A 14,848-nucleotide genomic window follows, 5' to 3' on the forward strand; every position below is an offset into this window, starting at 1 on the left:
TGACCTATTTACTTAAATCAGTCAACTGGAAATCGTGGAAAATTGGTTTCCCACGTTTCAAATGCCATATTGCGACCTTTTGAAAACGCGCTGAGAGAAATCGATGCCCACGTCATGGTTTCTAATAAATCTTCCGAGCAATAAATAAGAGATCTGCGTTAAACGACGGAGGCGTGACAAACATCGTTTAGTGAACGTTGCAGACCAAAGAAACCATAACGCGAGCCGCGCGCTAGTGAAAGTGTAGGCTTGAGCGGCGCCAATCAAAACCGCATTAACCCGCGCGGCGCGGGCGCATCTCTTTAGTGATGTTTTTTGCACGTTGTTATCGATACTTTGCATAATTATGTTTGAGCTGTATTCTTCGAGACTTACATCATCGCCATCAACCTATTCTGGTTCCCATGCCACAATTTTCTCCCGAACAATCATCTCTTTTTTTCGACGTTCGAACATTTACGCCTTTTCTGTTTGTGTTTTATTCCGAATTCGCATTTTGCCACACATTTATGTAATAATGACCATTGTTCGCCCCGAGCAAATTGCTGGTAAATGTTTGTTTGATGTTTTTTGACTTTTTGTCCGTAACTCTCACTACCATTAGGGCGGCTTGTCATGTTTTTGGGTCGTTATGTGTGAGTGCTTGTTGCTTCCAAAACGCTCTCGGTTAGTTTCATGACTGTGTTTTTGGATTGGTTAATTGAATGTAGGCAATTTCATTAAGTAAACATAGCGCGTGTGTTACTAATTGCTCAATTCCGTTAACAGTTTAAATTGCTCCAAAAAGCTTGTTGAATTTAATTGTAAAGAAAAAGTACTTTTATGTAGATAGAGTAGGTATATGTTTGAGGTAAACAATCGATGAAACTACTATTAGGTTGCAAAAAAAGTATTACTTACACCAATTAAAGACACCTGATACAAAGTTAACTTAAATAAACACGGCGTGTTATCATGACTTTGAAAAACATTCACTAATCGATAGTTCTTTATCAATAAGTAGACAGTTACTATTAAGTTAACCACCTAACACCGCGCGGCGCCGCTCGCCAACGGAAACGCAGTTACGCGCCTGTTCACCGGAAGCTCACAGTAACAGTAAATGCAAATAAGGCAATTTTTATTAAAATGCTTGCATTTAGCTCTCGTATTCGCTGAGTTTTGCAAAATGAACCGCCATTGTTCACGTCTTAACCCTTGTCGACCCACTGACCGAACATCCACGACCTTCCCAGAATGTGTGTCACACACTCAGCACTATGGTTGTTTACACAAAAACGCGTTAGACAGTCGGGTTTATTGAAAAACGATGGAGAAATCGGGCCTTCGGGCTCTTAAAGAGGGCCGAGAAAATGAAATGCTTTGTTGCGCGGCACATAAAAAGAAAATCGTGGGCTTCAAATCGAGTTAAAATTCCACTGTTCATTTCATTGCTCACAACTGACAAATCATTTAATTAAAAGACAGAAAAGGGAAACATAAAAATCAATAACATTTACTGTTGGCGAAAAGTTTTACTTATTTGCATATAAAGCGTCGCGAATTAACGAAAGTGAAATTCAAGATAAGCAGATCAACAACGTTATAACTTACATATGAAATCATACATTTTAAATGCGAAATCGAATGGAAAAGGAAAGTGAAATGTCGCGTAAAATGTGATAATATGTTTTGCAAATAAATTTATTTGACCACTTTCGAATGTAATGGTAGGTAATGTTTTTGGCATATAAATGTGACAAACAACGCTTACTGGTTTCCGGGTGAAAATGATAGGCCTATCTGTAACTCGTCGAGTCAATATTTTCTATATCCATTCAGATACAAGGAGTATCTGCTATGCCTACTAGTTTTTATATGGCAATAAAATCTTTCCAATAGAATATGAGTAAAGCAGTCTACGATAAAGATTTGAACATCTTAAATCCAATCCTTTTAGAACCTCATCTTATAGTCATATTTCTTTATTGCTTCATGCTGCTTACATTATTGCACGGCTCCTAAGATTATTCTTATTGCAATTTTACTGGCTATACCTATGCAAAATAGAACAAAGAATAACTATTTTCAACGCACAAAACACGTTCTGAATTTTTTAAGAAGATTTCAAAGTAGGAAAACTTGCTTGTACCTTCTCGAGTTTATTTTTCTTCTTAACATTATAATTTAACAGGTAGCACAGTGTAAATTATTTTTCTACTAAGCGTAAAAATGCAAACACAATGTTTTTACACAAATAACGTCACTTGAATCTTATTCCAAGNATTCCAAGTGTTCAAATACCGCGCACGTTACATGCAAATTATCAGCCAGATCTTGGTACGGTTCAGCGCCACGTTAGCAAACATCTCGAACCTCTCATTAATAACTTTCCACATTTCGAAACTATAATGAGCCGACTGTCGTAATAACTGGCATAACTCGTAACAGGCGCAGAGACGGGTAACGCATCCATTCGAGAGCGAGAGTTGATAGAAAATTGATTTTGTCTTAGAATCTTAGCACGCGATTCGACGGGGTCAACGAATCGCCTGATCACTTTCTCTGCTCGCGAGCTGTACACAACACTGGCTTGACGCTTATTCTGTCTATCAAACGTGTCCGTATTATCTCATTCGACGCTGTGAACCCCGTGCCGAACAATGAGCTGAGTTATAACTCGTGTAATAGCGTCTTATCGCCCCCATCTGTGCCTACAAGATCTCCGCTTAATTGGTTTCTGATAACCTTTTGCTCGCAGACTAAATCCTATTGAGATTTAACTTGCTTAATAGTCAAGGTTGGCGGAGACTATCTTCATCTTTCACTTAACCTCTATTTACATTCCATTCAGGAATATTTTCTGCCTCTTCGAAAACATATTCATAATAGCTTTTATGTAAATGCTTACGACCTGTTAGGCTCTTTAGTATCAACATCTTTCTCCCTATCTTCACAACGCACTTCGTCTGCCGTTCAATTCTGAATGAATGAATTTACTATAATAAATAATAAACCTTATATTCATAATTTTGTGAAGCTGAATGCTGAGCATATTAAAAATCGCAATATTTAAGAGCACTTGTTGATGCAATAAATACGTCAAACACTGCAGTTTACATCTCGTTACTATTAGTAATGAGTTAATAGTGAAATATGTAATATGTAAATGTTTTCCAGACGAACGTTGCGTTTTGATAGCGTGTTTACAAACTCTTTAAATTTATACATGCGCAATAACAATAAAAAATTACGATGTCTACGAGTCATCGGCCCGGCAGTTTCGATGCTCCCGAGATGAAAGTTTCGCCATATTTCACTTTCTGGCGTGCATATGCTAAATGCGCATACGCTCATGTTTAATTGTTTAGTCAAATACGTTGGAACGCAGTGTATGGTCATAGCCATGTTTTATTTATTTGACTACGAATTGATCCAATTCAAATTGATTAAAGCGAAAGTTTCGTTCTGCCACCGTAATACAATGGTGAATGTAAATTGAAACAAATTCCCTTAGCAATTTAAAATCGAAAACTATAACAAAACCTAATAGAGAATTCAATGTTAAAGCTCTCAACTGAGACTAAAGTGTTTTCTTTATGATAGCTGTCATCATAATATCTCGCCAAGCTATTCTTAATATAAATACAAAGCTGTATTTCTTTGGATTTCTTCGAATGCTCGTAAAATATATCATTCGCGCACACATTCGTTGAAATCTGCTGGTCATAAATCCTTTACATGCAGATGTATAAAAAGTTTTCCAGAATTTTGCTAGCGCTGCGAAACATGTATAGATTATAAACAAAACGATAATGATATATCTATAGTAGCTTTNTGTAGCTTCGGCTCAGCATGTTAAGTATGTATTATTTGAGTGTCTTTTTGAGCCATTATTTGGGCTTATCCAGTGATTCCTTTTACGGAATTGGCTTATCGTAAGTATAGGATCAGTTGCGTCAAAGGTTGTTAATTTGAGAGCTGTTACGTAGGCTGTACAAGTAATCGCTGAGCTGGCGATTATCGAGAGAGCTGCCGTGAATCACAAGTTCACTTTCACCCGCCCCCAGTGGCGCGGGCCGCAGACAGAGGTCGCCAATACGTAACCATAATATACATGGGTTTAGGAGGCCCGCAAAAACATGCATGTTAAATAAACACTAACAAACGGATTCCCAACCCGTCTGACCAGCGCTGCAGCGTGGAGAGTGTAGGCCAAATCCTCCCTTAGCAGCGGCAATTCACCAGTGGGTGAATTAGGGAATTTCGTACTACTGCAGTGGATCCTAACAACACACGAATTAATATTTACAGCTCTACTAAGAAACTAGCAAGATCTGTGGTATTACCTGTAGTATCTGTCGCCCTATAGAGGTAGAGGTTTTTTAGGATACACGGATGTTGAGGTACAAAGGGCAACTAGAGAATGAGCGCCTTACCATAGTTTATAAATCGACTCTACATTAATTTGCATCGGTTTTGTAGCTTGGCGTCTTACGGGTTCCAGTGTAATACCACAGTAATACTACTGCATCAAAGTTTCACTACAGGGTGGGGGCTGAGATTACTGTTCTTTACTGGCGCTATAAAGAAACAACTTTTCTTAATGCCTAGACTTCATTCGTAAAGTTTATTACATTTGACGAGATAATATCAGATAAACACGAAGCGAAATGCCTAGCTCCGCTAATCTTGGATGAAAGTAGTAAACCACTCTATGTATACTGCAAAAATACGAACACTTTACCTCAAAGTTGGTTGGGCCCGCTTTAAATCAGTGGAGCAGAGCCCTAAGGGCTCCGTTTTACGGCCTGGCCACGATCTAGTACCTTCTATCTATCACTGGTTTGTGTGCTAGACTTTATTTACAATGCACAATACAAGATTAATTACGATTATATTCAGTGATTTTAATCGGAATTTCTGTTCTGAGAAGGTGTTGGGAATAAACATCTCTAAATTATCGGGGTTTGTTTATTTTCAAATTTCAAATGAAAACTGGGGGGTGTTTACATAAAGTTTCAGATTATTCGTCTGTTAACTAAAGTAGTAAGAGTAGAATGTACCCATGTTTGATGTCTTGAAAGGTTTCAAAATGATTCCGTTATGTTCCAATTATTTTCATAAAAGGAAAGCGTCCGAAATCAATGTTGATTTTGATTAATCTTTGACCTCCCACGCAAATAAAAAAGCTTCTATCAGCTTAACGGTTTATAAAATGAATTCATATTTTAAGCAGTATGCATTTATTAGATTATAGGCACCTTCATCTGTATTGCACAAAAGGAAATCATAAATAATGTAACGTACAATAGGCAATTTAGAGGATTTTACTCAATTAATTAAAAGCTCAGAGAAAGCTCTCACTATAATTCATTTTCACAGCTTTTCGCCAGGGTATTTTGTCAAAAAATTTGACTTTCGGCAACCCGACTTTTAAAGAGCTTACTAATAATGTCTTACTCGAAGAAAGCAATAAATTACTGTGATAAATGCACACTAAAGACTTGGCAAGCTTTTCACAGTATGGAAGTCTGTAGTAATTTTGTGATGATAAATGTTTTACTACCTACATTAACGGACGAATTTGGTGGAAATTACTCTCCCATAATTACGTAATGAAGACTTAAAATCAGTCAATTTGTTGTATAACATACGCGTGTTCGAATAAGTTGAGCAACAACTATGCTTTGAAAACAATTTACGACCCAATAAAAGTTTTATTAACACTGCTTCAAGGAATTGCGCTATAATTTAAGGGCGATAGGACTTTTAGATCGCATTTACATTTCCGTACTCGTTTAGATTCACGATATTTGTATTTAATGATCCCGATTTTATTGTTTCAGGTAAGTTTCACCATTTAACAAATCGTCGAATAAACTTGGTAAGTAAACTTTAACTTTTATGGGTCGTTTAATGACACTTAACTGAGAATACTTGTAGAAGAAATGTAAACAACTTTGATTACGATGCGATAAACTTTCATGTAGCTTATCTGTATAGCGGAACATAAGTAGAGACGGCAAGAAATGCGTCTGACATTGAATGTAGAGCACACAAAATATTTGCACTTCTTTTAACACCTCTAGGAAAGTAAACAACGACCGGTTTAATTGTAAAGCAATTAGGGCTGCAAAGCTTTCCGGTGCATCGACGCCGCGCCGGCGATAGTCGCGTGGCGGCGGAGGCACTCCCACTCGCCACTCGCGGAGCGGCCCGCGCTCATTCACTCAGTCCTCTGCCGACTGCTTCGGCGACTACACGCGCGCTCCGTCCGCCACGACTCAGATGTTAGTGTACGATTACGACATCGCGCCGCAACTCGCACTTTTACCGTGACAGTGAACTCAACATTTTCGAATATGGGTTAAACGGCCCTTTAGGCGTGATGAGTCCGGGCGAGCGTGCCGCCCTCGGGCGCCGCGAACCCGCTCGCCCTCAGTATGCCACCAACGCACCGGGATTCCCGCCGCCCTACTACCACCCGCCCTATGGTGTGCCGCACCCGAATGCATGGCTTGGCGCGCCCCTCATATCCATGGCAGGACGTGCACCGCAGAACCCGAGGAACACGCCTGTATCTAAGCTGGCCATGCACGCTCAAGGCGCGCCGCTCATCATCCAAAACCGGCACGATCGGCGAAAGTACACCACGGCACCGGAGCAGCGCAACCAACGACCTCATCCTGGACATTCCGAGCACGTCGCCAGGGACAGGTGCGAAGCTCCCGAGGGAAATAGGCCTCGTAACCAACAACAACAATCGCGCTCCACGCGAGGCGGACGTAACAACAACACGGATGCGGTCAGTGTCGCAAGCGACGAGAGTTCCGGCTCGACAAACTCAGAAACAATGTTGCCCAGGATTATCAAACCGCGAAAGCGCCGCAAAAAGGATAGAAAACCTAACAATATCGCACACGACTTATCAGCTGCGACTTTAGATGTTGGCGATGTCGATCATTGTAATGTTTCTGGGATTTCGGGAACACCGCATAATATGTACGAGGAGTCGTATGGTCGTGAAATTTCTTTGCCGTATCGATTGGATGTGAAAGTGATTGAATATCCAGAACCGGTACCAGAGACATATCGAGTATCCGCTCTCGGCGAAGCATTAGAGGCAACGCGTTTTGGCTTAGCGGAAGCCGTTTCCCCAGTGGAGTCTGCTGTTACGTCGTGCCAATGTCGCTATTGTGATCCTGTGGGACAAATATGGGATGCTGATTCGATTGCTGATCTTTTAGATGAGAACTCCAGTGTCGACTTTGCTCCTACAAAGCTTGAAGATTCTATGAAAGTGGTCGGGCCATTAGGGAGAAGAGGGGCTGATACTACTTTGCGACGTAGTTGGAGTGATCCTTCATCACGTGTGCCTGAGCGGCGTGAAGTGAGCGGCACGGATGCGTATTCCGCTCCAAACTTGTACTCTTTGTTCCCACCCGCAAGACGAGCCAGTTCCCCGGAGCCGCGTTCCCCACTTGCATTGGAAATTTCTTCAGAGATTGTCACCTCGATGAATGGTCATCGTGACCTGGAAATCAAGTTGTTTTCGACCTCGCCTTCGGCTACGAACTCCGACCGCCGCTCCTTCTTTGCAGATAAAAGTGAAAGTGCCGTGAACAGATGTATAACCGCGAGCTACGAAAATAAAGTGAACAGTGCGGTGAACAGTGACAAAGTTAAATCAGTTGCTAAAATGGATGAAAAAAAGAGTGATGAAGTGCCCGAATCGGGATGTTCTTCGGCATTTGTAGTCGGCGAGTCTTCACGCAACATTTGTGATTTAGCTTTAGTTACTGCCTGAGATCTTTGTGATTGAGTTACGCGAATAGAGCATTGAGTCATCAATCTGTCCAAGGGTCTCTGCGCTCGCCATTTGAGCTGGACTCAAATTGTCTCAGCGAGGCATTTATGGAGCGTCTCCCGACGGCCCATTTAAATTCAATAAAAGATCTCCGAATCGGTTTCCTGTAGATTCTATAATTAATTTATTGTTTAACAATAGCATAGGAAACTGACGGGGAGCTTTATCTGGAAACCTAGACATTCGCCATTTATCAAACTTGAGAAAATGCGAAAGCATTACGCTAGACGTGAATGTAGGTAGAAGTACGAGGCAAACTGAATAATAGTTGTAAACTTAGTTTCGAAGTTGGAAACTGAAATATTTATGTAGGAGTGGTGGAGAAGTTTCGAGACTTGAAGACTAGCGAGAATTCTTAGTTATCTGTAGATCTGGTATACAACTGGCTGTGCAATTAGCGTTTCACACTACTGACACGGTTCTCGCGGCTGCGGCGGCGCGCTCGCTGTTGCGGTTTCCCGCGGTTTTCTCCGCGCGCTCCGTTCCGGGTGGCGCCTCCTGCGCACGCGCTACTTTTTATAACATCATTAGTAATCACTTTAACAAAAGTAATTTTGCGACATCGAAATACGTCATTGTCTGACATCGATAAAAAACAGATTCAGATTATCTTTACATTTTCATGTTAATCTTGCCACACTCTAAATTAGTTTCATTGCATACGCATTATCATAATGTTTCAAAATGTTAAGCAGTTGAATAAAATACTTCGTTGTTAAAAGAACAAACATTGATTTATTTATGTACTTTCATAATTAGACGGTCGTAATCAATCAATTTCACTGGTTATAAATCATTGTTGTTATTTGCAGTTACATGAGCTAACCGTGTCGCAAGCGCCTGCATAGACAGCCGCTTATGCAACAGGCATTGTAGATAAAGAGTTACGATAAGTGTAATCGTCTACACTCCTTCCTATCTTGCTTATCAAATAAGCTAGAGATTCATCGGTCATTCACTCGTTAGTATACGAGTACAAAGAATTCATTTAAAGTAAGATATTCGGTTAGTTCTTTACCACATTCACGCAGCCAGTACGACTTTTAAATGGACTTAAAATTAAATCCAAGCATAGCTTTTAGTTTACAAACGAAACATCACACGAATATTAGGGTTGAACGGGGCGATACCGTTTTAAAAGTATCGTAAAATTCATTGATAAATGGCGAATTCTTTTCATGTTCTTTTCTCTTTCTTATTTTATGTTTTGTTTAAGCAAGGGTCCAACAGCTTAAGTGATACCAGATAAAGTTCCATAATGTAGATAATGTGAATATAACTAAGTTATTCATGGACCGTACAGTCGTACTGTCTCTATCGTTGGGTTTTACACTCTACGAGCTGTTTCGATATTTTCCTTTTTTATTTTTGTGTTGTTTGCTTATATTGCTCGGCGCGTGCGTGGGACGACATGATAAATTGTTTCTTGCTTCACTTTTTTTCTCTCTACGACAGGCTCAGCGTAGACGAGGAGTTATTACAGAGTCCTATCTAGTTTAACTTCAGATTTTAATGCATATCGATGGGACCCTGTCAAATGGTTTATTTATCGGTGTTGAAATTATTATGCTTTGATGGCTATTTGCAAGGAGCTGAGCCTTCTTCATTAAATGTTTACTTTTTAGATAAAAGTAAGGGGGCGGTAGCTTCTTCATTGCATCGATAAAGTAGTAACATTACGATAAGCCAAAGCATTTCTTGGATTACCTGTAAAAGCGATATGGGTGTTGGTATAAAATATCTAACTATTTATACATAAATATGAATATTCTCGACGGTGCTGAGCCTGAGTCGAGTTGGGATTGAAGGGCGTGGTGCCAGACGTTGTTGTAAAACTCAACGATAACCTCACTGTAATGTAAACAAAGTAGGCTATGTCTAACATACTGAGTGAATGCATTTTATACATAAAAATGTAGGTTTAATATTTGTTTGTGTATGTCGTGAGGCATGAGTTACACGCTCGCACACTATTTTTGTACAATAAATACCGTGTCCTGACATTGGTGTTGTTTTATTTTACTGTGCTCGTATTTTTTGCTCCATTCTAATGTGGGGAATGAGTCTTTATTTTAATATTCATAATCGTTGCGGTCACGTAGAGGATCGCGGTAAGAAGTGTATGACGTAGTAGCTGAAAATCCAGAAACGTGTTTTGTAAACACTCCCAAGGCGTTTACGTAAGAGTAAACGCGACTTTCTATTGTAGTCACCAGCTGTTGGTTAGTTACGCATATGCCATTGTGCTCTTGTTTGCGGCTGACCGCTGCAAGGCACCGGAGGAGAGCGGACGAATGTAAATCAACTGGTTTACGCAACAAATTGTTCTTGGTTAACCGAAGAGTTACGTATCAATTCTGCCTTTCATAAGTGCTCTCGTTTTCCGTTTTGCTATATAATTCTGGAAATGGTTATGTGCCATAATTAATAAAACGCGACTACTTAACTTTACATAACACAACAAGTACTCGAAATCATAAGATATTGAGGTATTTATGATTCACTAGCAGGTTGTTGGTAGTCATTTATAAATTGACAACTTCCTCAATTATGTATTTATGTTCTAGGTGTATGGTTAAAATTTAAAGGCTTTATTATCGCCAAGTTCTCAACAATTATGCCGCTTTGTTCGCACCAAGCGCGTCTATATAGACCGTTCAAGTGACTACGAGTTATTCTTTACATTGGCAAGGACGTCGTCTTGGTCAATGTCATGACTAATGTTTGCCAGCCATTTTATGGCTCTTTCATGAAACTGCGCAGCTATCCCTTTTTGTGTTTCACTAAACCATTTTACGAGCCTGTTTATGAATTTCAGTCAGCATTGCCAATCTCTAACTTTACGACCGTATCGAGTTTATCACCATCTAGTATCAAAAGTTCCTGAGGGTTAATTTAATAACCTTACATTATTTTTTCCTCATTTTAAACATCTCTTCGCTTGTTCTTTTAATATTCATAACTTGATAATTGCGAAAGTGTTGATGGTTGTACTATCAACTTAATAGTAGCAACTTCATCGTAGATGTAAATTAGTCTTGAGAATCCTGATCAATTTTTATTTCAGTAAATATTCCGAGTTCTGGTACACTTTGTGCACGGGCACACGTTTTATTTTTGCCTGCAATCGTGACACGTTACAATTCCTTCGGGTCGTTGTAACAATTTTATCGTTAGCGTTCATTGCACACACTGTAACACTAATGTATGTTGTTGCATAATAATCACATTAACATGACCAGGTTAAGTGCTGTGTAGCAACACGTTTTCTTATTTGACCACTTTTACGATGAGTTGTGATGAATTTCCGTTTCCAAATATTCGTTTTATAAATCTGACATAACCCTGATTTGTATAAATTATGTAAGCATTTTTATTATCAGATCTGAACTGCGGCATATAAACTCGTATAGGTAATATAGAAAGAAGTAACTAGCCCTTTAATAGTTTAGTGACCTGAAAAAGGAAATCTTGACTCAAAGGGATTTGAATCCCAGAATACTAAGCTTAGGTAGACACGAGGTTTTCACTTTGGGTAGAGATTAGAGAACTTTGGGCAAATTAACGAGTTCTTATTAGATAACTGCTTTTCTTTATGTACCTTACAGTTCACATGAGAACAGAGATCTTTTTGTAATTCCTTATATGAACCCTATTCAGTAGTCCCTCCTATAAAAGACACACATGTGATGCAAATGCATCAAAGCGGATAAAAGGCAGATGGACTAGCGTTGTATATTTGTCTTCGGCGCGCGCGCACGTGGCGAGTGACCTTTCATACGGCTGGCTATAGAAATCGTGTTATGTTCGGGCCACGGCGTAAATACATAACACCGCGAACAATGTTGTATCTAACTACCATGAAATACGGACACGCTGTAAACTGTTTTACGATATTTCCTTCCTAGTGAAGAATGAGGATTATCCTCCGTCTAATTTAAAGCGCTATTACTGTATTTACTTGCCCATGAATCTCGGTTTGATGTTGAAGGACCCGGCTCGCCTCGTGCAATAACATGATATAAAGTTTTAAATGCCAACGACATTGTCACGCAAGACTTTTATGTTTCGTAAGAAGTAAATTATTTATTGGATTTTACTATCTGAACTACGCATATGCATATGGCATGCTACGCACAGAATCGAACATAGACTATAATACTAAACATTTTACAGATCGTGTATTTGATATGGTATAAGTATCTATCGGAACAACGGAGGTTAGAGTAAAAAACGCAAATACATGTATCTTATTTCGTTATTGTTATTATTGATTCCGCTGCCCTATCAAAAAACCCAATTTTAACGTTAGTTAGTTATCTTCAAAGAGTTTACGATACCAAATGTTCTCCAAGCCTTTGTTCTTCTCTCGGGTCGTAAAGTTGCCGGACAGTTCAGAATTCCATTGCTGGCGGCCGGCGGTCGGCGGCAGGCCGCTCGCAGCCAGTATTTCTAAAAGCAGCCAGGGTTAGTTTTCTTCGCAAGGCGGGGTAGAAAGCCGGCTGGTTTCCGTTCGGAAGTTTCTCCCGGCTTTCTCTCGCCCGCACCCGAGATAGAACGCCGCCGATGCCGATTAATGTTATACAACCACTTCCAGCCCTCAATAGAGCGTTCAATTAAAACCACTTTCAAAACTGTTAAAATTTTCCCTCAAGACAATTATGTTGTGATTCATTTGACTGGCTTAACCTCCCCAATTTTGTAAGTCACAGCCAAAAATAAATGATCATGAAAAATGTACATCGCTCATGTTTCAAAAAACAATATGAGAAGATAATTTGTCACGCTGAAAGGCATATTTTTGTTTGCCTGAAGACAAACAGTCACTTAATATTCTAATTTAAAACAGTTTATCCTCTGAATGCAACACTTAGGTCATTGCACGGGAGATGAACATGCAAAACATCGTGTAGGTTCGGACGAAGAAAAAACTGATTCGTTATTTACATCGGGCAGTGTTAAATCTCTCGACTTAAAACGATTAATGTTTGATGTCTGAATGATTTATTTGGTAGTCTGACTTTTTACAACAAACATCCAAATCTCAAAATAAGGTCGAGTCAGGTTATGAAAGCTTTTTGTGAATTGACTCCATTTAACCGTTTTGCACTCGAGTCCATAAACTCTTCAGAGCATTTTACACGCTCTCCAAGAGCTGCTGTAGAACATAAACTCTCGCAGTGGTTATTATGGTTATCCCGATGATGTGCAAATTGCATTGTATGCGATTATTGCACTTCTTCGCCGTTTATTAACACTTCTGTCAAGTCATCTAATGAAGTATTCAGAGCTGTTCGTCGTGAGGACTCGTCGCATCCAATCTGATCCGGTCTTAATAAAATCATCGCCTTGTGCGGTAATTATAAATAATTATTTTCTTTATTGGTAGTCCTTTCATGGAGTAAGGCTGATGGCACACTGCCACGCGCTTGATCGTAAGTTAAGTGTATGTACTTTTGTTTATTAATAAAGTCTGCGCACTTGGCTTTATCTGATGCGGCGGCGAGAGAGATTCGCCTTATCCGTAACGAAGTACTTTTTATTTTACGTTTAACTGACTTCTTATTGTTCAAACTTAATAAGTAAGTTATTATTTTTTCTTACGACACTTTTTACTTACTATTGAATTAATTTACATCAGAGTCAAGTTAGCATATGGCCCGACACAAGGTCTTACATTCTCACAAATAAACCAGAGGCTCTACTTTTTATCTTAAATAATATCGAATATTGACATTGAATTACCCACGCGAAACATGCTAACCTATACATATGAAATGTAAATTGCATCACTTAAAGTTGTCGCGCTGTTTCTTTTTGCTTAGGGCAGATAAAAAAGTATGTTCAATCTAAGTATTTGATTAGTGCTACTTTTGTAGATCGATGTACTGTGTTTCCTTTTTTTAAATTTAAAAGTAATTATGAGAAAACATCAAAGCTAATCCTTCTAACCGATCGCGGCGTCTTATCTTGATTTCTATCGACGAACAAGATTTGTCGCTTCTCTCCTATTTCACGCTATCACTTCGGAATCATAATTTACGATGTCTCTATAAATATCATTAGCTTGACGTATTTGTGTTTGTGGTTGTAAATTAAACGGTACGCTTTGAGGTCGAACTTGTCTGTATTTCTCCAGCATCCTGTTTGATTTTGCTGGCATTATCATGTGTCTGTCCCAAAATTTGGGTTACTACGTTATTTTTCGACGAATATGTACTAACTCCGTATGTATATTCACTTATCTCTTCATGGACACGTTTTTATTAGGGTCAATAACTTGACACTTAGCCTATTTAACTAAAAATTGATGAAATTATCAAGAGGCCAAGAGAAATTGAAGGTTATATTTTAAATATCATTGAATGCATAATTAAATATAGCCGAATTTTAATTTTAGTTTTGCTGCATGTGCAAAAAGGATAAGATATCGTAAATGCTCGTGGAGAATTCCTGAAATTCCTATTAGAAAGTTTCTCGAGACTGGTGGTGGAGGGTGTTGCGATTTCATAATTTTCTTTTGCCGAGCGATTTTCTATAGACGCGAGCCGATAAAGCGAAGAGCAGGAGAAAGCCGATATAGTATTGCGTTTCCCGATGTTCTTGCACCTAGCTCGTGCTATGCCACAAGTCACGAGTATATGCGGGGCTTTACTACTTAGGCTGGGCTTTTCAATTGAGATTTTTCGCTTGAGTTTATTTCGACATAAGTATAAACTTGATATGAAAAGTTCATGCTTAATAGAAGATGAGCATGATTAATTCGGTGGTTGGCCTCCGTTGTCTAGTGGTTGGTAAGATGACTTGTCACTTGAAGGGCGTGGCGACGAAAAAAATAGTCAACAATAAAATCTAACAGATTCAAATGGATTTGATTATTCGATAAGAATCAGTAAGGTCTTTGACGGCTTATAAAGTTTAACTGCAGAATTCTGTAAGTAGTTAACGATTTTATTTCCCACTAAAACATTTTGGCTCGTGTTATCTTTTCTACACAGT

At 39.2% G+C, this 14,848-nt stretch overlaps 2 protein-coding genes across 2 annotated transcripts in view; both read left to right on the top strand.

Moving 5' to 3' along the window:
* The window catches only part of twin (CCR4-NOT transcription complex subunit 6-like twin), a 130,622-nt gene that overhangs the window by 18,872 nt on the left and 96,902 nt on the right, over positions 1 to 14,848 (top strand). The window lies entirely within an intron of this gene.
* Positions 6,192 to 9,852, top strand: LOC114358451 (uncharacterized). Its single transcript, XM_028312422.1, has one exon. It carries the CDS (start codon positions 6,371 to 6,373, stop codon positions 7,787 to 7,789), a length of 1,419 nt encoding a protein of 472 aa, XP_028168223.1. The 5' UTR covers positions 6,192 to 6,370; the 3' UTR covers positions 7,790 to 9,852.

The sequence above is a fragment of the Ostrinia furnacalis genome, unplaced genomic scaffold (assembly GCF_004193835.3).
Source record: "Ostrinia furnacalis isolate ACB-3 unplaced genomic scaffold, ASM419383v2 OfSCF3952, whole genome shotgun sequence".
Taxonomy (NCBI): domain Eukaryota; kingdom Metazoa; phylum Arthropoda; class Insecta; order Lepidoptera; family Crambidae; genus Ostrinia; species Ostrinia furnacalis.